Source organism: Convolutriloba macropyga, chromosome 1 (assembly GCF_964194025.1).
Source record: "Convolutriloba macropyga chromosome 1, txConMacr16.3, whole genome shotgun sequence".
NCBI classification, from domain to species: Eukaryota; Metazoa; Xenacoelomorpha; order Acoela; family Convolutidae; genus Convolutriloba; species Convolutriloba macropyga.
In genome coordinates, this window is record NC_134468.1 from 53,529,535 (window position 1) to 53,554,985 (window position 25,451).

The window sequence follows — 25,451 nt, forward strand, 5'->3', positions numbered from 1 at the left end:
TTACTTAGTGTTAAGTTGTTTCCATTCCCCATATGATGTTTCGCTTGGTTAAATCTATTTCTTGTCATTATTTATATTAAGAAATATATTTAATGTTTTCAAAACCTTATTATTAGATTCAAAGTCAAAGTCGGATTTTAATAGTTCCTGTTCATATTACGTATCTTCTATTATCTCTCCATTCATATCTTCTATCTTATAAGTTGGTGGTTGTGTTTCTAAAACTTCATTAACTTTAAACAACTCTCTATTCCAATTAGAAGTGTATCCCTTAGAGAAGATATTACGTTTATCTGTATTTCTGACATGATCACCAACTTTAAGTTTAAGTTTAATATTCCTATAAATGAATGAGTATTTAACCTTATCGGGATTATTAGAAGCATCAACAGGTGTCATATTAATTGTTGAATGAATGTTATATGTTATGACTGCATCATTTAATATACCCAATTACCATCACCATTGATGAACATTGGTTTATTAATTATATATAATAATGTTCTATTAAATCTCTCTATAAACACAGCCTTAAAATCACTATAAGTAGAATATAGTTTTGTTTCATATTCTTTAAGTAAAGATTTAAATGTTTTATTGTGTTAGAGATGACTTATCAATTAAATCAGCTGACCATGTTTCATCTTCATATAATGGTATTATTCTTTCTCTTCTAAACTTTGTTATTTGAGGGCTAAATACTTCTTTAGCTAATAGTTGTTGTTGTTCTTCCATCATTATTCATTTACCATAATTAAAAAGAAAATTATCTAGTTGCTCTTGATTAATAATATTCATAAATAATAGTTGCTCAGATATATCTAGCATTTCATCGTATAATACATCATGACCAGCTTTGGTTTCTAGTATTAAAAATTCTAATCTTTCTATTAAACTATTTGGATCTGCGAACAGACTCCGTCTGTGGTTATCCAACGAACTTTGTTCGTGGTAAGCCAAGCAGTTTCCCTGATCGGGAGTGCTATTTAATCCCCTACCATATACATCATCTTTTACCCCTATTATACGTTTTATTGCTCTATATCTAGCACTTTTCCTATCCCCTTTTCCTAAATCATATCCAATATCAAATAAGAACCTTTTCATTTTGTTTTCATCTTCCTCGATTTCGCCATATTTTATATTTGGGCTAGTAAGAAAGTTTATAACACATCTGAAAATTCATATATATTATCCTTAACTATAAATGCATTTTCTTGATAAATTAGTTTAACACCATTCATTTCAAATTCAGCGATATCTAAATTTCCGAACTTTAACTTTAATTGAGGGTTAGATTGAACTGACATCAAATTAATAATTTGAGCTGTGTCTTTATCTACTAAAAGTCCTGGTTTATCTCGAGCTTCCTCTAGAGCTTTGCCATTGGACTTCATTAAAGCTTCATTAAACTGGAGGCCAGCTTGCTGGATCATCTTAGTTTGTTTATCTAACTCTTGATTTCGCCAATCTATTGCCCTTAATGTTTGTTCACTTAATGCTAGATTGTTTTCACTGTTCGCATTTAAAGTTTTAGTTAAAGGATCAAATAACTCTTTTATTTCACCATAATATTCTTGTTGTTTTAATTCATCTTCTAATCTATTCTTTCTGTTTTGTTTTTCTAGATAGTTTAATTCTATAAGTTCATCTAGCTTAGTCATTTTTTTATATAAAAATATACTAAGTAACTAATTATAATAACTCATTATATAATATAATAGCTGCTTCTATTAATTTTCTATTGCTATCTATAGTTAATTCTTTAATATCATTAATCATGGAACCTGCTTCACAGACCAGTTTATCAACATCCTTATCCTTATCCTTATCCCTATCCTTATCCTTATCCTTATCCTTATATAGTTTCTTAATCGGTGAAGCCGCTTCTCGGATCCTATTTATCAAATCCCTTTTATATAAATATAGTTCCTTATCATGTGGATAACTTTTTATATTGTTTACATAAAACTTTTTATCATCAAATATATTTAAACTAATCTTACTTGTTTTTGTTGTTGTCATGCTATCCCCAACTTTTTGTATTCTGCTTTCATCTACTGTTCTCTGTGTATTATTCATTAATGCATCATAATAATCTATGTGACTAGCATTATTATGCTTCTTTATTCCTTTTTCTTTAGTGTTTTTAGGATAATTTTTGAAGCTATATGTTTTGGGGGACAATGCTATAAATTCCTCAATAATCCTACTCCCCAGCTCGTGCTTAAACTTGCCGGGGACTTTATTATTAGTTTTTATAGGTATGTCTAGATTAATTAAGTCCATATGCTCATCACTAACTTTACCTTCACTATAACTTAATACGAAACTGTCCGTATCCATATAGTGAAGTGTTAGATCTTTGAGGGATGGTTGTAGAATATTATAGAATACATCTAACATATGTAATTTGCTTCGAGTATTGTTACTCCTACATAAACAGGTGAGCTATATTCTATTTTTTTCTTTATATATTCTATTTGGCTATAATCTCTATATCTAGTTATATTCTTAAATGTTGGTTTACTTACACTTTTCATTATGTTTTCATCATGCAAGAACTTGCTTTGAAAAAAGTGTAGAGGATTCATGCACATTCTTCCATATAGGGAGTTATTCATTAATTTCCTTACATCCTTTTCTGCTTCAGTTTTAGCTGTTGCTCTTTTATTTGTATTGTTTTGTATATAATCTCTACATATATAATCTTGTTTAAATTTTATTACTCTGTATTTTTGTTACTTTTAGTCCCATCCTAACATAAACTTTAACATCCTATAATGAACCATATATTCTGTTTTGTTGTTTTGGTCTAAGATTAATTTCTCTGATCTTGCCTTGCCTCCATCTCTTTCTCTGTAACCTAATTCATTATCATTTATCTTTCTCTTATTAGGCATTAGTGCTAACTGTTCTGTTCTCTCTTTACATTCATTAGTATAATCAATATCACAAACTATATAGTAACCATGATCACTATCATCTGGAGTATTCAATATTGCATCGAGGAACCCGCTTCGCGGATCTAGAGTAGTAGTAATAAATTCAAAACCTTATAAGGTAACTTTTGCATCATTGCATTACCATATAGGTTGTTTGCGTCTATGCACCAGATAGACCTTCGGTCATGCTCTGCCATATTATTACTATTAACATATCTATCACCCATTATTCCACATATACCACCTCTCTTTGCTCCAACAAAATCATCTAGCATTTGTTTATCTTGCAACGTATCTAATGTAACACCGCTTGACATTAACCAACAATCAAAACTATAACCTGGTAGACTTACATAGTGTAGTGGGTTGAGTCCAAATTCTTTCATATTTAATTTGACATTCATTCATGCAGTAGTCTAATATTTCCATATCATTCTGTAAATACTCTATAGTTAGATCTTTACCAGTTTTATGACTGTTGTCTTTATTAAAGCTATTGAATTCTTCTTGTGTTGGTAACTTATTATGTAGAGAGGATTTGAAGTCTTCTATTTTTAGATTACCTATAGCTTCATCATAGGTAGCTTTGCTACCCTTGGTTGTGGAACTACCATATGACTTCGTCGTGGTCCCTAATTGGTTTGAATCCAAACCAAAGTAATCATATGGATATAATGTTTTAGTTTGACATCCGTATATCTTTGCCATTTGATCTAGAGGCCTATCTAAGAATTTAAGACAACCAATGCTAAACATCTTAGACTTACCAGCAGCTAGTGGTAAGTTATCTACTTTTCTTTCATCATTATTCTGTTTGAAGTTCACTGTATAGTAGGTTGAAGTCATAGCCAGAGCCATTAAGGAAAATTATTGTAATGAAGTTTTGTTGTTTGTATCTTAGATTACATATTTTACATGCTGGTCCTCTATATTTACCAGTTTCATGACAATGATCTCTTACTTTATTAATACATGTTTTGCTGCAGATATGACAAGTGTTATTAGTTTCATGATATAATTTATCTTCTGTGAATATCATCTTTTCATTATGTTTGAAATTATTCTCTGTTTCTATTTCTAATAGATCTCTAGCAAATCTTTTGATGCAGCCTAGACCGAAGTAGTGCTTGAAGTTACCTTGCCATGTGTAACCCACAGCTATTGGAATATGTTCAGCTATTACATATTTATGGGTCTCCGACCATGCTTCGCCATAACCATTAGCTGAGACTTCAACAATGCAACATTCTATATCGGCAGTTATAATATTTTTTATATTCTGACGTTTGTGTTCATTTATAAAAGTAATACGTTTTTTCTTAGGACAAACAATCTCTGGTTTGAATTAGTTGTTGCATTCGTGTTTATCATATTTAATTTGTGAGTTAAACCAATAGGTAGATCTTTCGCAATAATATTTAATGTTATTTTTATTTTGGGCGATCTAACAGGGTTTCTATATTTTTTTATTAGGGCACAGTGTTCTATTTGACCATTACTAAGAACTAGTATTCTTACATCTTTTCTATCTTTATTAAAATCATCCACTTGTTTAAACAATTCTACAGGGGGTGTATAACCAAACATTAGGATTGTATAATTTCTGTATTCTTAATATATAGCCGAAGTCATCTTCATGTTGTTGTCTTGGTTCAATTAATTTATCTACATATTTACTTTCTCGAGTTGCATTACCTATGACTGGATGTAACCATGCGGTGATAGTTAGTTGCAATCAGTTGTATTTATAACTTCGTATAATTAATATCGATTTAGAGTTTTTGAGATCAGCTGGTAAATCTATATGGGTACCAATAGATGCTTTAGTTGGTTCAATGTTTAACTGAATACTTCTTATTCCAAGAAACTCGAAATCATAACCATAACCTTCATATATTTCCTTTTCAAAGTTTAACCATCCGTGAAACGGCTTCGCCGATTGTGTGAAGTCTCCATTTTCATATATTGCGTTATTAATAATATAGTCAGTATTGAAAAACATTTTAGTAGTTTTAACTTCTTCTTTGGTTCTCTTTTTATACTCACACTCGGCTGTGATCTTATATTTCTAAAGAGTAATTAGTTGCTTCGTCTATGTCTTCAATGTAATTCCCACCTTAATCAGTAATATAAAATTCTCTCATGTTCTGACTGGAGTTTGTATCAAAGTCTTCTGTGTTTTCTAGATACTTACGATTATGACTAAATGAGTGAGTAGTTATAGCTATTTTATTCCTATATTCTTCATGACATTCTTTACATTCATATCCGTGAAACGGCTTCGCCGATCTAATTTTAGAGTAGATGTTGTTTTCGGTTTTGGCTTTAGTTTTATTAATATAATCATCTTCATCCGAATTATACACTCTCTCCAAGATTTCTTCTTCTTCAGACTCAAACATTTTCTCCAATAGTTCCTGATGTTTGAGATCGTATGATTGATGTCTGTATAAACCCATCTTTGTTTCAAAGGATAAATTACAGACATCGCAGAAGTTTATGACACTAGTATTAGTTGATTGAGACATGATGTATTTATTTAGGGAAATAATCAAATAATTTTTCGAAAAATGAAAATGAAATGCAATAAGTGTATAAATAAACCTTGGAAAGAATGTTGTAATAATTGTAAAGAATTATAATATTCTTGTTATGTATGTAAAAATATGGTTAAAGTGAAAGATTATATAGAACATTTGGGATATCATTATTCTGATCCTGATCAATATCTAGCATGTAGTATGTGTAATGTTTATAAACATATATCATTATATAGATTTAGAAATAGGAAATGTAGACTATGTATTTATCTTCATAGATATAGATATGGTCATACTAGAAATCAATTCAGAGAGCATGTTTATAAGTATAATATTCAAGAAGCTAATTCTTCTTCTTTTAATTTATCTGTGATGTAGTTTTGGTTTTTATTGAAAAATCTGCGAACGAGTTCTGCTCGTGGTAAACCAAGCAGGTTGGTATGCCACGGACGGAGTCCGTTCCCTGATATTTTAGATTTAGACCTTTTTTCTTAATTGGTATTGCTTTATTTATTATTATTATTTTCTAGAATTAAGCCATTTCTTAATTTAATGTTAGACTTAATGTTAGAGTGAATATGTAATAGTAAATAAAAACAAGGATCTCAATATTTTATAAATATTAGCAAAAAGTTAAATTTTATAAAAGAGCTAAGCTGGTTTTTTTTGTTCAAGTTTATTTTCGCAAGTTGGTTTTACGTGCTTGTTACACGGTCTCAATAGTTTTATACTAGTATCTGGGATACGTCGACCGGAGTCGGTGGGGATAGAACCCGAACTATCCGTCTGATAACGGTTAATTACCAGCTTAACTCGACACTAGTGGTTTGCACTAAGTGAGACAAGAAATGAAAGATTTAAAATATAAAAGAAGTGAATAGAGAGAATGTATAGTAGTGGATAAAACAAGGAAATCAACAAGTAGTAAAATTTGGCCCTATTCGACATGCGCGATTAGCTATTGGAGAACAGGTCAAATTTTGCTGGTGGTTGATTTCCTTGTTTTATCCACTACTTATGAGTGTACTTCAATAAAATGTTTCATTTGAAGACATTATAGGGGCAAATAACAATATAGCGTCGAGTGGATTTCGACGTACCGTTTGTGAGTTTTAGTTAGCATTCGCCTAATTTTTGTCAAAAATTGTGGCCTAATGGACGCAAAAAACTCCAATCAAGTTTCCGCCTAATCTCCAATCCCTCAATTAAGACTCTCAAATTGCATACAATATTAGGCTACCTAAAATAGGCTCAAACTTAATCTAAAAAAAATTGACAAACATTGAAAAAAGACAATTCTTACTTTTCTCAAAAAGGTTTCTATTCATTTCCCAATAAATGAAAGAAAACAAAAACAAAGGACTAAAAAGATTCTAAAGAGCACAGGAATTGGAAAACCTTTAAATGAGAGAGAAAGAGAGAGAGAAAGAGAGAGATAGAGAGAGAGAGACAAGAGAGAGACAGAGAGAGAGAGAGAGAGAGAGAGAGAGAGAGAGAGAGAGAGAGAGAGAGAGAGAGAGAGAGAGAGAGTTAATTCCTTTGAGTAAAGTGAACAACATCCAAACAATAATATGACAAAACATCAAAAAACTTCAAATAATCTTTGGGCTATATAGAAAATTACGATACACGCGGAGAGGACAGTTAACGGATCCAACAGGATCACAAGGATTTTTTAATCTTCTGACAAGATTTTTTTACCACTATAAAAATCTGGCTAGATTAAGTTAAAGCATTGTGAGAGGTTTGTTTCCTTATTTTGAAAAAGATTTTCGAAGGTGAGCACTAGGAGTCAATTACAAGAAAACGTTTCTTGTGAACCGAATATTCGTTAAAATGAAGTTATCCTATTTAATTCTATGCAAAAAATTAACATGCTAAAAATCATTCAATTCATCTATTGGGTAGTGAAACATTGTTCTTCATTAGGAGATTAGATCGCTTGGCACCTCTGTATCCCAGTGAATTCCGTTCAAGTTTTTGTTTACACTTTGTGGAGTTTAACAACCATTTCATTGATCCTCTGGTCAAAGGATTGATCGCGATTCAGAGGCATACAAATCATGGAGATATGTGTTAATGTGCATATTAATTACTGGTTTTATCAGAAAATTTCAGAGCCTCGTTGTATTTTATTCACTAATTTTATTACAAATTTTCAAGCCCGACAAGCAATTCATGACCAGTTAAGATTTTTTATTTCTCAAAAAAGGCCAATAACAATTTCGGTGTACTTAACAAAATAAGTCTCGGAATTTCTTCCTGCAACAATGTTCATGGAAGAGGTTCAAGGTTGCTGAATTTAATACATCCATACAAAAACACCGTTTCGATTTATTGGTCTAAAATTTGATGGAAAAAATGCATTAAAAACTTTTTGAAACATAATTCCTTAACTTTAAAACAATTCTGCATTAAACAGACAACTTCGTTTTCACGTCGCCAATGCGCGTTGTGAATTAACTTTACTTATCTGTAGGCACACCACAATATTTGCCGCATTCTGATTCAGATTAATTGACAGAACTTAATTTAACATTAGAAAACTTATTGGAATTAGAGGCACGGTCACCTATTCTAATACAAATTTGACATTTCGTTCTAGGGTTAAGTGACAGCTTGTTGGAGTTGAGCCATTCTGCGCTCACCAGACCCTTTTGTACAAAGGCCAAATCGCTAAATCTTGCAATTAGGTTTGTATTATCGGTAAAGAGAACAATTCTACAGTGGGGGTGACATACGTCTGGAAAAGACTGGACCAAGTGTGGAACTCCACAATCGAATTCGCCAGTAGAAGTTACAGGTGTTGACCGAAATGCATTGCTGTCTTTCTGAAAAAATCTCTGATCAGTTAACGCATACCATACACCTATTATGCAGTACAAATAAAGTTCTAAAAACAGCAATTGGTGATCAGTCATATGAAAAGCCTTTTAAAAGCGAAAAAAAGGTGAATACTTGGAAATTTTTGCTTTCACGAATCGCTTCTGATAACTTTGCAACGGTATCAATTGTGCTACGTTTTTATCGAAAAACGAAATGATTCGGATGAAATAAATTGAATGCTTCAAGGTGTGAAAAAATTCAATAATACATGACGCGGTTAAATATGTTACTCTAGACAATGAGCAGCAATATTCCTTGGTAGTTGATCACATCGTCATTTGTTGCAGCCTTATACAGGCCACAATTTTTGCTCGTTCAAAACACAATTGGGAATTGAACATCATTACAAGATGACTTTAATGAATTAATGTATTCATTACAGATGAATTTATCATTATGATTTCTTTACAAGATCAACATAAGGCTAACAGGTAAGGGAACTTGTTAATCAAGATGAAACAATTCTTTTTTGGACTGCCAAGGGTTTGAATGATTTTGCGGCAATCAGTTTTATAAAGTCACATACTCTGCGGACTAACAAAAACCTCTTTTGGAAAATTTTAGTGTTGGCCAAATACACACAAGTTGTTAAAGTCATTTGAGAAAGCTAGGTTTTCTTCAGTTCTTTTACCGTTTTTCAGTAAAGAAGGAATGTTAATGTTTTCGGAAGTGAAGCCCTACATTTTGCTTTGATTGTTTTCTCTACTCAGATACGTAGCACTACTGAAATCTCAAATTAACGGCTGTTCTTTCCATTTTTCCACGAGTTGCGCAGCTGATTTCTTTTGCTAATACTATTTTGCGATGTTCTTGAAAACCATTGAGGCTTTTTAACAGTTTTCCGGTTGCAATTTGATAGGCAATAAACATCAATTGATTGTCTCAAATGCTTTTCCATATTTTTCAAAAAGCAATGTCATTTTCCTTTTTCTGTTTATTTTTTTCACCAGTTTTCAAGATAGAAGCTGTTTTGTTTAGATTCAAAACTTATATCACAGAAACAAGTTTGCACTTATCTTGAACCGATACCCACTTGAAAAATCAGCACGCCGGGCAGCTGATCGCAAGCAAAAACTTTGATTCGCCATTTGAAACAGCTCGCCATTTCAAACAATATTTTACATAAAAAGACCCAAACAAACAGTATTTTCAATAATGCTAGTTGGAAACATAGCAAGCCATTTGAAGTTATTGTTGATAGATATGACAATGTCAACCAATAATTAACGAGTACGTTTAGGATAATGTCAACACAAAAAATTGTTCTGTCATAACTGTTGCTGAGATTTTCCGAAGCAAATATATCATTCTGCTGGATCAGTTAGGGAGGATTTAACAGTACTCACAAAGCAATCTGAAAATGACCGAACTATAAGCTGAATTAAAAGAACATCAACACTACGAATCAGCTCTTCAATCAAGTTTACGTTGTCACTGATTTCAATCACAATACCTCCACCCCTTCCAAACCTTGATTCTGACAAGCAATTATTACAATTTGTAATTGCATACGTTCGGATTATCTTTACTTGTTAGCCATGATTCCGATAAGCAGGTTATGGAAGACTGTTGGGAGGCGGAGACTCAAAACAGGAAATCAATGCCCCCAATTTTTCATGATTTATTTGTGGATCAAGTATTTAAACGTATAATTTTATAGGAACTTGATTAGGCTAGGCGATACACTTTCCACTGCCCTCTTCACTCCCAAAGCAGCGGCTCTTTATAACGAAAAAGAGTAATCTCTTTGATATTAGGTGATTCACTTATTCACTTATGAAATCCATAACAAAATCAACAAACAATTCTTTATGAGCTCTCCTATTTCATAGCTTCTCCAGAAGATTCCTATATTCACTTTGTTCAGGCGTTTGGCATATACGTTTCAGAGAATGCATCGTTTCTCGTGTCAGAGAACACAAAATGAATATTATTAATATACTTTAAGCCAATCCGCTGAACAAAATTAGTTAAAATAAACAGGCAACTTGAAAAAGCAACAGACGAACAAAAAAATTAAGCTTGATTAGAAATTTTTTTTTCATCTCAACTTTGCGTTCTCAAAAATAGAGGCATAAACTATATAACCGTTCTTTTATGGACCACAAGTTACTGTGAACTGTATTTTTCATGTTTCTATTGATGTTTCACTTTTACCAATTAGCAAGCGCCACCTTTGACTGCGCAACCTTTGTTTCTCTAATCAGCTTGAACTTGGGGGTATTGATGTGATGCTTTTTATCCTTCATAGCTATCCTGCATGAAAAACATTGCATTTTGCATTGATTCACTAACGCTATGATTTTAAGAAAAATCTGGCAGAGTTAAATCAATTGCGTTGGAACAAAATCAACCTTGTTTACTCAAGTGAGGTCTTTATTTGTCATTAAAAGATTGAAAGCTTCAAGGCGATATTTTAAACGAGATTACAATTGAAGGTTCACAGCGGAGAGGAGAAACTTAACTTATTAGAGCGTTAGATATTTTGTCTATTCATTTTGTTGGCATGTGCTTTGGTGATAATTGTTTGAAACGATTGCAACAATCGATATACGAAAAAAATTAAAATTTATCATCACACAACTATCCTCAGTATAATGAACAATTTCTCTATTTCCTGGCTGCTCGATACATTGATACTGATATTGATTATGAAACTTTGTTAAAGCTCAAACCGTATGGAGGTCTATTTGTGATTGATGGTTCAACCTCTAAGAACCGCTATTCACGCTAAAAGGCTCTAAGAGCGAATAATGCCCGCTGGGCGCTACCTGTGTATCCCGTTTTTGAAGACGAAAAGTCAGATGGGTCAGACGAGAAATCGATCAAGCAAAAAACCGCATAATAGACCGACAGTAATAATATAATTGCTACAAATTGCTCGAAATTAGTCATGAAAAAACTAAAGAGACAGACATTCAAAAAGCAAAAAATTCGTATGTTACCAAAACCAAGCCCTAAGAATATTTGCAGAAAAGGAGTGGTTTTCAAAATTTGTAACAGTCAAGCTAGCCGCACCTCAGCGACCTATTACGTTCAATAAAATCAATTGCGAACAAAAAAACTTCAAAAATTGTAATGAAAAAGACAAAAATTATTAGTTCAAATCGGTAAGTTTCCATTTTTAGAAGGCAGGGCGAAAAAACTAATGGTCTTAGGAGAATTTAAGAAAGAAACATGCTAGAATGTGGACAACAAATACATTGCGAAGAAAATAAAAAAAACTAATTCGCTATTTCTGAAAAAAAAACAAAAAACTAAATTGGAAACTCCAATTAAAATAGAAAAAATGAGGTAAAAACATGGATTTCTTGTTATTAAGCAATCGATGCTTAGGAACATTACATAGCCATCTTCCTGCTGTCTCACTAAGAAGAGGAAACAGATCAATTGCTAAACAGTAAAACAATTTGAAATGTTCAAACTATGGTAAAAATGTTCGCTGAGTCTTAGAGTTATCGCCACAACCAATTCAATTAGCAACAAGACGAACCCAAAAACGCTGGTGGTGCACCAAAAGACTTTTTATGGTAAATGAACTCAAAGTACAACAAAAACTAGAGAACTTTGACAAAAACCGCCAAAATCGGATTAGTATTTGTACAATTTTATAAAACAAAAACACCTCACGTCAAAAAAGAGGCATCCAACTCAAGATTTTTCAAAAAAGACGTTGATTTTTCTTTACTAATTTGGCAAAAAAAGACCGCTCAAAGGGCTAAAAATGAAGAAATTAATAAAAACAGCAAAAAATTGACAAAAAAGACGAGAAATGTGGGCCAATTTTGCGCTTGAAACGCATTATTAAGCTTCCAGCAAATTGTGGTATCAATTTCAGATCTTTACATATGCATGCGGCATTTATAAAAATTTACTTTTACAAAAAACTAAGTTACAATAAGAAAAAGTTAAAAAGTTGTGCCAAATGGACGAAAACACGGTTAAAAGCTGTCATCTATATGCGCCAATCTCTCGAATACTCATTCACTGAACAAAAAAACTTCTTTCGCTCAGAAAAAGTTAGTTCACACGGCAATTTGCTCATTTCGCTATTAGGACAAAACCCCGCCTGAACAAACAGTACTTCCGTTTAAAAAAAATCTTAAGAAAGCCAACACTACTCTTCGAGTCGTAAAAAAATTAGGAGCGCTATAATAGCCGGTTGAGAAGCTGAGGCGGCTATTAATAAAGATAAATTTTTTCAGAACAAAATTTTTTGGTGACAATAAGCTCAAAGTGAAAACTTCATTTGTTCGCCTGAACCGTTATCGGTACGGTTCAGATCATTGGAATTAGATGGAACTAAGTACTAATAGAACTTTTTATTCTACCAAAATTACCTTTCTTTGTCATATTTGTTTGGATGGCGACCTTAAAAGTACCTGATTTTTAGAGGCACATCTTTTGAGTTTAGATTTGAGATATATTTGCAGTTAACGTGGACCAAGGCATGGATGTTCCCTCTTAGTGCCGCAAAAATCTGAAAAAGTTTCTTCATTTGTCGTCATAACGATTTCACATCCAAATAATATGGTTTGGTGTGCTGCTATTCGTAGTCACTATTAGGATAGCAGAAGCGCATACATAAATATGTTCACGAAAAATGAATGTTACCGTCCGGTATTTTGGAGTTGAAACCAGGGTATGAGATTAACTTGTCCATGTTATACGTGACCTCCTTATGTTTGACCCCTCCTTTGCCTGTGCCAGTTTTGGACTGTTTGACACCCTCATCATCAACACATACAACCTCCCCATCTTCAACCAGTTGCTCTTGGTCGTGAATTATATCTAATCCTGAAACATACATCTTTTTAATTATCCGATCATTGGACCATAGATTGTTTGTAGAAAGAGTAATGCGCTTATAAGATTCCTTTTATATGGACTGCTGAAGCTTTCACTAGACAGTTTAGCAGGTCACACATTTCGTTGTCAATGCTGCAGTAGATTAGCCAGTCATTTCTCGTTAAGAAAGTTCCCTAACAACCTATAGCAAATTTTCCATATGATAAGCTTGATTAGAAGCTCTACTTGTTGAACGTTTACTATAGAGATAAAGTCTCGAGAAGCACGGAAACTGCTTACAAGAGATTCACACTTCCCGATCTTAAGACCATTGTGTAATAGTAAGCACGCTAGGCATGCAAGTAAAAGATGCTGAGTAAAAATTTCCATGTACTATTTTGCACAATGTTTGCTTGTTTAACAAAATAGGAATGCAAAATTTTCGTCAAACCCGACTGAATTTAAACAAGAGTAATGGGTATTTTACGCAAACAGAGCATTAGCTTTCTTTGAGTTCCCAAAAACGACAAATCACAGCTCTTTTCTAATTTTGAAAAACAGTAAAATCCATTTTCAACAAATTCTTAATAATTATCAACAGCTCCTTGCGATCGTGATTTTTCACACCTGTAAAGAGTCCGCAACCCTTTCACTCCCAAGCCTTTACCTTGTTATTTAGTTCAAATTTATTGAAAAAGACCGACACATTTAAAATGGTTGCTATGAACTTCGTTCAAGAGCAACTAATTACAACATCATTCGATAACAAAAACATAGCCGGCAGGTTGCCGGAAAAATGCCGCCGTTGACGCGCTTGATGCACGTCGGGATTGGAACCGAAAAAGGAAAAAAAGAAGCGATAAATAGACTAATTTGTTTTCTATTTTTTTTCAGTGTCAAAAAGTCTTCTAATTCGGCGTGCAGTTTCGGTCGGATTCTAATAGCTAATACCAATGTTGGATAATAAACTTAACACAAATGTCAGCAAGCAAACACTCTAATGAACTTCGATAACCTCATTTTCAATGACTTCATGACCGGGCTTTATCGGTTCATCCTGTCTCTTTTGATTCTGCTCTTTTGGCCTTGACTGTATTCACTATCTTGCGTAATTCATTGAGTGAATGAATTTAAAAACAGCGAGCGAGGTAAGTCAGAAGTCAACCATGAAAGTCGTGACTTATTTAAAACGAAAAACGTGATCAAAAGGTAAAGCAAATTAACAAAAAAGGAGAGCGCCTAAATAATAGTCGTTTGAGCGGCTATTAACCACATATAATTAAAACAAAAATTTTGACTGAAAAACTTACTGATATCTTGCTACCGCAAAATTTCATACTACAAAAACCTTGGGTGATGTTGAAAAACGCCCAAAACGTTTAGGATGGTCAAATACCGATAGGCTCAAAACTGACAGGGCTAATGTCACGAAATAACTAAAGATATTAGGTTTAAAGGCCAGAACTCCACAATCAACTCTGCCACCCAGAAGACACATTGTGAAAGAAAAGGGAGATAATATTCAAAGAAATAAAACCGAATTGCTCAAAAAAGATATTGCTAAAAATTATTACTCAAGAAAACACATTTGTTGTTTTTGAATCACAGCCAGTTCGAGATCTCATAGACAAAATGATCTCATGGAGATCTCATGACAAAGGCAAAAAACCGCTTCATAAAAAACCATGACCCCAAGAATGTTCCCAGAAAGTAATAATCAGTCAATACTTTTAATTTAATTTAAGCGTATTCTCAGTGCTGCCTCAAATAAATGAAACCAAATTTAAAACCCAAAAAATTAAACATCTATGAATCAGGTTAAAATCACTTAATTCTTTAACAACTGATAAAGGCAGACATATAAAACTATAGGTCTTAGTAGAATGATACAAACTATAATGTGGAGAATACGGACAGATTGTAAAAGAAACAGAAACAAAAGACTACTCCTTGATATCTGAAAGTTGAACATATTTTTTAAAATTACAGAAAAACAAAAATATTCCATTATTTAGCATTCGATGCTCAGGAAAACTACAGAGCCATCATCCTGTACAGATAAGAAAAGGTGAAAACAGTTCAAAGATTTGAAACATTAAAACAATTTAAGAACGTCAAAACATTTTGCAAATTGCACTCAAACTAATTTCTATTGTATTTTAAAAACTCAATAAAACGCAAACTACCCTGAATGTGCAAAAAAGACACTCTAGTAATTAAAAATTGCAGATAAAAAACAGAAAAACTGAACAAATACTACCGAAATCTGATTAGCATGTGTACAAATTAAAAATGCATAAATTATCAAGAGGAATTGCCATCTGCACTTACTTTTAAAAAAAGTATAAGACCAAAAAACGAAATAAAAGAAAAAACTAAACCAAGTTGGCATATTGCCAGAAAATAGCCGCACAAGCTTCTTAGATCTGCAGTCTCAAAAGATAGAGAAAAAGAGACGACAAATTTTATTAAATCCTGAGATGCTAGATTGTGATTAGGAATTTGTATAAATTTTGATGCTTCTATTAGCTGCTCTCAAGTAACCTTTAGTTAGAGTGACACGCGTTCACTAGACCTTATCTCCTTGAATTAAAGTAAAGAACATAGCCGGCAAATAACCGCCGTTGACCCGCTTGACTCACATTGTGATTGAAACAGAAAAAAAAATAAGAGACAGAAAATAACCAATTTTTTTGTTTTTTTTTTCTGTGTCAAAACGTGTTGTAATTTGGCGTGCAGTTTCAGTTAGATTCTAAAACTATACGTAATTCAAGTACTAAACTGAAAGCTAATAAGCTTAATACCAATGTCAGCTAGCAAACACTAATTAACTTTGATGATATAATGCTCAATGACTTAACGATCGGGCCTTAACGGTTTATCCCACTTCTTTTGATTTTGCTCTTTTGACTTTGAAAGAAGAAATAGAAAATGACAGAATTTTTTTACGTGTCAATCTTTGTTATTTGGTGTGCAACTTCTGCATATTCGGTTAGATTCTAACATTTCACTCAAATCAGCTTTCAAACAGTGTTATTAAGCATAATACTAAAGCCAGCTAGCAATCGCTTTAATGACTTTACGCAACATGACCTGATCACCGGCTTTATAAGCTTATCCTGTTTCTTTTAATCTTTTGATTTGCTCTGTTCACTTTGACCGAATTCACTACATTGCGTAAATCAAAGCGTGAAAAAAATTGAGATTCATTCAGTTGAAACAGTGAGTGAAGTCAGAAGTCAAGAGTGAAAATAGTGACTCATGTAAAACAAGAAACCCAATCAAGAGGTAAAGCGAACTTTAAAAAATGTGAGCGCCTAAATAAAGATACCCAGCAGATTGCCGGAAAATAGCCGCCGTTGATTCCCATAACTCTATTGGGATTGAAAGAAAAGAAAATATCAACAGCAATTGATTTTTGTACAAAAACATTTTTAAGTTCGATTTATTTTGATGTCATTTCGTAGTTGAACGTACTCCTGTCTCTCAGTGAGAGGCTACAGGGTCTAGTATGAATACCAATAAGCATTATAGGTAGTAACTAAAACTTATGAGAACAAAGTTCAAGTTCCGTGCATCTAAAAATGGGCTTTATGGGTTTATCCCGTTTCTATTTCTGACTCTGATTTTTTTATACTGACTCTCTTCATTTTGAATTCCTTTGCTGAGCAGCTGCTGTTTAAAAAGACTTTGAGCAGAATGACAGAAGAGTGAAACTAGCCTAAAGTCAAAAAGATTTCACGCAAAATGTCGAAAAAGCGGCAAAAAGGTAAAGCGAAAAAAAGTTCGACGAAGTAAAAAAGAAATAGGAGCGCTATAATAGCCGGCTGAGAAGATGAGGGCGGCTATTAATAACCGCTGAGAAGCTGACGGCGGCTATTAAAAAAGTCAATTTCAGAGTAAGGAAGTCATTTTTGTTAAGTGGAGGTACGCCTCGTGTGACCAAAAACTTAATCACGCGAATGAACAAAAATCGCTCCACTAAAAGTGAGAGATTACATCATGGACGCAATTCAGTTGAAATTGCATAATGAAAGAATGAATAAACAGCAGATTTGAATAAATTATGACGTTATATTGTCGTAAAAAAATCTTGACGACAAAAAAACCAGGAGAAGGCCAATAATAGCCCCAGCTATGACTGTGCGGCTATTAAAAAAGATCAAAACGTTTAAAATAATTGCTTCAAACTTCGTTTCAGAGCAATTAAAAACCAATACTCCTGTTCGAGTCGTAAAAAGACAACGCACCAATACAATTCAAATTCTTAAAATTGTAAAAAAACCAAAAGCAGCTATAAAAATAATGAGAAAAAGATCCAGAGGATCTCATGACATTGAAGAGAAAATACAAAAATAGCAAAGAATTTATCAAATAATAACTCCACAGTATCAAGTAATACTGAAAATAAAGCTGGAAGGGGTTAGCGTTAACTGTTTTGTTGAACCTGAGCTTTCGACCTCGGCTTCCATAAGCCATCCAGGGGGGTATCCCAACTGTCTCATTTTGTACACAAAGAGAGGAAGAGCTCTTCTGTGCAGTCCCAGTGCCTCCCTCAGCTCCTGGCTGATGCGACCTGAAAAGATGCCACACTTAGCACCAACTCAACCACCAATGAGTTGACAACAATATATAAATGTGGCGGGTGGAGATTACGTGCCACACCTGAAAACCCACCTCTCACCTAAAAAGGAGCCTGGCACGTTTGTGCTTTCACGTCAAAGAATAAGCTTTGAAATGCAACAATTAAATCGATTAAAGAAATTCATTATATCAACCAATGAGACCTGTCCTTAATGAGATTAAATAATAAGACAACAAATCAGAAAAAGGGCAGCTGAAAACAGGCTACTGTAGACCTAATGCTGTTCCGCTGCGATTACGCAGAAACCATAATTATTATTATTATTAAGACAACAAATAGTACAACAAGTACTCTCAAGACTCGAAAATTCAATAACATAGCCGGCAGATTGCCGGAATAGCTGCGAAATAGACTTGCGTGCCGTAAAATACAGATGGAAAAAGATACAGAAGTGAGTTGATAATAGTTATCGCCGCCGCCTATAAAACTTACAAGTTTATTTCAAAGGAGGTTGTTTTTGGGTGCAAAAAAAGTTTCCCTGTCGCGTCTCGAACCGGCGATCTCCGGATTAACAGCCCCTCGCCTTAACCACTCGGCTGTCGGACCATCTGATCTGTTTTCTTACAATCAACTTTGGTTTAGGAACAGATTCTGTTTCTGAATAACCGCAATTTAGGTCACGCAGAAAGCGTGAAATCAAGCGCGAAAAAGCCATTTAAGCAGTGACGAGACAGAATGTTCTAGAACAAATGTAAAACGAAAATAAAGCGTCAGACGACGAAACAAAAAAAACCAAGAGCACCGCAATATAGCTACGCTCAGCTTACAGCTTCGCAGCTATAAAAATATTTTGAGAAATACAAAGTCATGGAAACCACTAGCCATAAACTCAAACACTTAATTAGATTCATTTAGATCTCACTTGCAACCAATGATAGGATCATTAATAATATGTGTGATAAAACAACAGAAATAATAGGGGACAGAAATCAGATTTTCAACAATATTTTATGAAAAATATTAATAAAATCCGTAAAATATTAGTGTCTGAATAAAAAGCGTTGGCTGCCCGTCGACGAGTTTGTGCCATTTGCTGCTCGAAGAATGAGTACATAACATCCTTAGAATGAGTACATAACATAAAAACCTCGACTTGCTCTCGAACAGCAGGCGGGTGGAAACACACTTGCACCCACCGGGATTCGAACCACTGACCTCCCGGTCCATAATCAGATGCACTGCCGACTAGGCTTTCAGGCCTTATTTTTGCTATGCTGTAACCCACTTTATATTAGCAACAAGCTTTACTTCGGAGTGAGGGCAACAGAAATCACCTAAAAATGAAGAACGAGTTAAAAAGTCACTTGAGAAGTCAAAAAATGTTCTAGAAGAAAAAGCGCAAAATGGTCAAGCGAAAAATTTGCATAAAAAAGACCAACACGTATAAAATAGTTGCTATGAACTTCGTTCAAGATCAATTAGAAAGAAATTAACCAACCCGTAAAAACAAAAACTCAAAAAATTTCACAGGCCACACTTCTCAGCAGTTCTAATGGCTAAAAAAAGGGAGAAAAGAATACCAATGAAGGCAAGACTCACAAACAGAATGAAAAGGTTAGTTAAAAGTTAGAGCCAAAAAATTGAAGAAAAAAGGTTGCACTAGAGAGCCAAACAGCCTTGAATTTTACTTTTGAGACTAAGCCATAATACCACAAGAAACGCAACAATTCTTGAACCACAAGACCAAAAAATAATTTTTCATTTTTTCGAAAAACATGAGTCAAAATCTTGAAAACGATTGCTATGAACTCAAGTGAAAAAAAACTTGCTTTCAGAAAACTGAAATTTGTTCAAATATCAACTTCTCACACCACTTTAAGGATACTTGAAAAAAATCACTCCACAAACAAGCTCGCTTTTTTCTGCCTTCACTACTCCAAAGTGTTTTAAATCACCACTCTAATTTGATTTCTCACTGACTTAAAAAAGCCGAAATGTGAGAGCTTAAAAGAGACAGCACACCAATACAATCCAAATAATTGGCCTTAAAACACCACTTCTGAAATACTTTTCATTTGGCGACTAGATAGCACTTAACACTTATCCACTACTCTACACTTAACAAATACTAATAAAAAATAATAAACTAAGTACTTACCAATGCTACTGAACCATCACACATAAAATTTGAATAAAATAACGGTTTAACAGATGATGCGTCTAAGGCAACAAGGAAACTGAATAACACACAAGACTTAAAATAAAAAAAAACAGTTCGACATACCAGCGGTAAATTTTGTGAACCTCTTGTCAACTTCGGATACTTCAAGATGGTATCTTGTTGACTTGGCGGCTAGCCCGGGCGCAGCTCCAAACCTCTCTAGCAAAGCCTGTCTATTTTGAGCTATTCTAACGAGGTCTCTTTTCTCTGAACACTCTCTCAAATTGTGTGGACCACCGCAATTGAAACAAGACATCTGGAATTTATTAGTTTCTGAGGGTTTGTCGGGGTCTCCTATTGTCATGTTCCACGGTTGTCCAAATGACGGAATAACCCACCCATCTGTTAAAGCTGTCTCAAAATTAACTAACGGCTGTCCAAATGAATCAACAATATATTCACCAGAGGCTAGAAACGCGTTGTAAATCATTTTGACTTTACTGGATGCTCGCGTGTCTGAATGTTTGAGCAGCGAATACAAATCGAATGACGAGTGCTGATACATTGGCTTATATTCCTCAGTTTTCTTTTCTCTTCGTAGTTTACTTTCTGTGATTGGCGGAAGATTTGAGAGGAATTCTTCGATTACGTCTTTGTAGTACCTGGCCTGGGAATTGTCTGGGATAAGCACTAAGGCAATGGGGTTGTTCAAGTCATCAGGCAGAAAATGGTCCAAGGACACAAACTGCGTTAAAAGCCGGTTTCGATCTTCCAAAGCTTTATTGCGAGTCCTCAGGTAGTCAAGTTCTTGTTCTAAATCTGCGTACCCTGAAATTATTTTATTAACAATTTTTGATATTTAAGCATCTCAAGTGGCAGTAAAAGTTGCATTACTTGTCGTTACTTGTTAACTCCCGAAGAATTGAGAAATCTCAGAAAAGCAGAACATTTGAGGAAGATTCGCCCTTTTTCTCGTCGCTTTACTAAGAGCGGCGGAAAAAAGTGGTAATAAATGCTTTCAACTATGTGTCATTCATTTGCTTAATATTAACTGGTTTCAAATCAGTTTTGATTGATATAGCCCTGAATTGTAACGTCTACTACTGCTGGTTGATCAGTAGAAGCAAATAAATGTCTCCTAGCCTAGCGTTGATATCAGCAGATACTTCTATTCACATAAAGGCGAGAGAATAACAAACGCGCAAGCTGCTATCTTGACTCTCAATCGGCCGTGAAGGCCATTTACATTGCTTTGGCCATGACCACAGACTGCGTCATCACCAAGTGTAGCCGACCTATTATTATTATTATTATTATTATTATTATTGTTATTATTATATTATAGGTTTGGGCAATTTAAATACTCAAAAGTGCTTCAAGATAAAACTTTCAGAAAAAAGTTTTCAGTTTCTTTCTGTAAAAAAGCTCATCTGGTATTAGCTTCAATTCAAATGGCAGTCTTTTCCATTCATGCAGAACTGCATGGCTGATAGAACTTTTTCCGAAGTTGGTATTGAGGACAAAAATTTGAAGGCTGTATATACACTGTCTTCTTTTAACTTTATCATTGCGAGATACAAGAGAGCTAAGATACCCTGGAACTCGTTGAGGATGGTTAATTAGGTGATCTGAAAAGTCTGAACAGCACACGTTTTTGCACTGGTAACCAATGTAGGTGCTTGATGAATCGAAGTTGGTATTCCGGGTGGCAGTCGAAATATCAGTCTAAATGCACAATTCATTATCCGTTGTATCTTCCGATGAAGTAAAGCAGGTTATCTACAATAAAGTGAGTTGCAGTAGTCAAGACTCGAAAGAATCATAACTCGCACCAACTCTATTAGGACATGCATATCAACTGTGATAGATTAGATCTTCCGTAGCATATAGTAGCAGGCAGAAATAACAGAAATCAATTGCTTTGAAAATAAGAGTTTGTCATCCAAAATGAAGCCAAGAAACTTCACATGATTCAAAAATTTGGAATTTATGGGGAGTTTTAGATCGACATTGAAAGAATTCTTTCGCACTACTGTCATTAATTCTATTTGTTAGTATTAGATTTTATTTTGGCGCCACAAAACCATTTTGGAAAGGTGCTAATAATCAAATCAAACTTCTCCTGAGTCACCGTTTTCTCACAGACAAAATGAATAACGGTATCATCCGCATAGAAATGATAGTTTACATGCAGCTGTTTAGATATGAGCTCTAATGGCAGCAAATAACAGGAGAAAAGCAGGAGGCCTAAATCCGATCTTTTTGGTACCCGTTCCATTTCCTGCTCCGAAGACAACACTTTTATTAATACTTTCTGAGATCGACCACTGAGATAGCTTTTGAGGAAACAGAGAATAGGACCCCGGAATCCAAGGCTAACATCAAGAATTGTTAAATTGTATAATGATTCAGTGTATCAAAGGCTGCCGATAGATCCAGTCCAATGTAAAGTGCTTTCTTGGCTCTAAATTAAGTAGCATGTCGTTGGTAACTTTTAGAACAGCGTCTCCTGTCGGGTAAAAATTTCTATAGGCACTTCGAAAAGCACAGAACATGGCATTGCTTACAAGCTGAGCGGTAAGTTGTAAACGAGCTGATCTTTCTGATAATTTCGATGTATAACTGATGTATTTTGGTTGATAGTTTACAAAACCCTCAGGATAAAGATTAGGGTTTTTAATGTTAGGTTGAACAATTGCTTGCTTAGGAGCTTCAGGGAAAATTTCTTTTCCAAAGAAAAATTGATAAGGTTAAATACTACAAAAAACAATTCATGGGGAAAAGGTTTTAGAATCCTTGTCGGAATCCTGTGAAACGTTGATGTACTATCAAACCGTATGTAGCTTCTTTAAATCGCTCAGATATAACAGAGTGAAGGCGCATAACCGTTTATTTGTCAATGTGATGATCTCTGGACACTCAGCTGTCTGAATTAATGCAATAATATTCAAAAATTTTGAAATAAAAAATTTGAAACAAAAAACATACCCGGCAGATTGCCGGAAAATAGCCGCCGTTGATTCCAATAAGCATGATTGGGATTGAACGAATAGAATATATTGAAAAAAAAAAAAGATTTTTGTACAAAAATATTTTTTAAGTCCGATTTATTTTGATGGCATTTCGTAGTTGAACATACTTCTGTTTCTTAGAGAGAGGCTACAGGGGCTACTATCAACACCAATAAGCATTAGAGGTGGTAACTAAGACTTATAGGAACGACGTTCAAATAGCGGGCATCTAAAATTGGGCTTTATGGGTTTATCCCGTTTCTATTTCTGACTTCAATTTTTTATACCGACTCTGTTCATTTTGACTTGCTTTGCTTAGCAACTGATGTTCAAATTCACTTTTAGCAGAATGAGAGAAGAGCGAAACTAGCCTAGAGAAGTCAAAAAGATTTCACGCAAAATCTCGAAAAAGCGGCAAAATGGTAAAGCGAAAAGTTTGACGAAGTAAAAAAAAAATACGAGCCCAATAATAGCCGGCTGAGAAGATGAGGGCGGCTATTAATCATTCCACTAATATTTGTACTGTTCGTATTGCCTAGACACGCAAAGTGGACATAGACGTTTTTACATTGAACCCAATGGGTACCAAATTAGACAACGTATCGCTGTATACAAAATTCACAAAGTCGTTCAAGGGGTGGTGGCGGTGATGGGGATGCCATTTTTTCATTTTTTTTTAGTGGGAATATAAAAATGGGGATCCAACGAGTTCGCCCACAAGGGGCTTGAGAGTACAGGGGCTTAAATATGAACTTTTGCAAGGTAAGTCAAACAGATCAAACAGATGCGGAGAACTATCGCACAAAACTCTTTAACGTGCAGAGTAATAATTTCTTCGAATAACAAGCTAAATGAATCAATCAAGCCGATGCGGCATTCAAATCGAGACGCTTGTCCCAGATACATATTCTGCCATCGGAATATGGGGATGCCATTTTTTGGTGGGAATATAAAAATGGGGATCCAACGAGTTCGCCCACAAGGGGCTTGAGAGTACAGGGGCTTAAATATGAAATTTTGCAAGGTAAGTCAAACAGATCAAACAGATGCGGAGAACTATCGCACAAAACTCTTTAACGTGCAGAGTAATAATTTCTTCGAATAACAAGCTAAATGAATCAATCAAGCCGATGCGGCATTCAAATCGAGACGCTTGTCCCAGATACAAATTCTGCCATCGGAATATGAAATCCCCAGTACTTGTGGTTAACCAAACAATGTCCGGCCTCCTATCAATCAGTATATAACAACAATCACGAGCGATTTAAAAAGTTTATCACAACAATACAACAATTAGGGTAACGTGATACCTACAGTGAGGGCATTTTCTTCCAGTGTACAGCTGAACCCACAGCATGTGTTTCAGGGCCGATGGAAACTCATATGACAACAGATGCGAACCAAGGGCTGAAGGTGCAGCTGATAGCCAAGGCCCTGACTCAGCCGGGATAAAGACAGTGACTTTCCGGTATTCTCTTAACTTTATATTGCATTAATTGAGAAAGTAGGACCTTCAAGTGGGTGCACTTTTGGTGACATTTTCTCGTGAGCCGCAGAGCCAACATGAGCGGATTTCAATTGATCAATTTTGAGACCAACTCCGGAATGGGAGACAAGCTTGTTCTCAAGAAATGAACCCAAATTTTTTTTCAAAGTTTCTTCGCAGTAAATCAGAATCAGTCAAATATTTATCCACTTCAGATGAAGTATTGAACCGCAAGGGGCAGACCGTTTTTCCAACCCCAAGACAACAACGAAAAATCACTTAAGTGCGCTGGGGACTATCTATAAACACCACATTTTTCAACAAGTTTTCAATCTTTTTTACTCCTTTCTGTAGGATGAACGCAATGGCAGAATCCAAAAATTCAATGCCTATGTTGTTCTTCCGTTTTATTATGTTGTCTATGGTGTTCAATCCTTAATGTTCACTATCAAGAGACCTAACTATTCTTTCATTACTTCCAATCAATTCTTTTACTCAAAAAATGGTCAATTAAAAGAGCACATCCCCTAAAAGGGTAGTCGGTCAACTCGGGGGCAGCAAATTAACTCCTATGTATATTTAAAAATCCCGACAGCAGCAAAAAATGAAAGCATCAGAAGCGAAATATAGATAACGTGGCAAGCATCAGAACTATAATTAAAATACATATGATAAATAGAAATCAGAAAATAATGCAGTGATTTTGAATAAGAATTAAAGATAAACATTTACGACAACAGCCTCCCATCCTATACAATGGTTCCCATTGATGCTTCTACTGCATGGCGCGGGCGCATGCAGCGTGCGTCAAAGAGTATGGAGCTACGCAAAAGCGCGAAACTTACATTTGTCCTAATGTACGTGATCACGTCCAAATATGAATCTTCTTTCTTATCGCTGACCCTGGAAGCCAATCTCAGTATAGCTTTTGATTCTGACGGACCAGCGACAACTTTACATGAGAAAACTACCTGACAAAGCAGGCTTTCTCGACTACGATTATACTCTGCTCGTATTTCAGCTGCTTGACAGACTCGTGATAATTGTCG

The 25,451-nt window shown here is 34.6% G+C and overlaps 1 protein-coding gene across 1 annotated transcript in view; it reads right to left on the reverse strand.

The window, feature by feature from the left end:
* Positions 1–25,451, reverse strand: part of LOC142340329 (zinc finger CCHC domain-containing protein 8-like) — a 58,220-nt gene that overhangs the window by 27,277 nt on the left and 5,492 nt on the right. The window contains exons 2-4 of the mRNA XM_075390906.1: positions 20,029–20,733; positions 17,607–17,735; positions 12,986–13,168 (exon numbers count right to left, since the gene is read on the reverse strand). Coding sequence (XP_075247021.1) covers positions 12,986–13,168; positions 17,607–17,735; positions 20,029–20,733 — 1,017 coding nt within the window. The remainder of the gene's footprint in view (positions 1–12,985; positions 13,169–17,606; positions 17,736–20,028; positions 20,734–25,451) is intronic.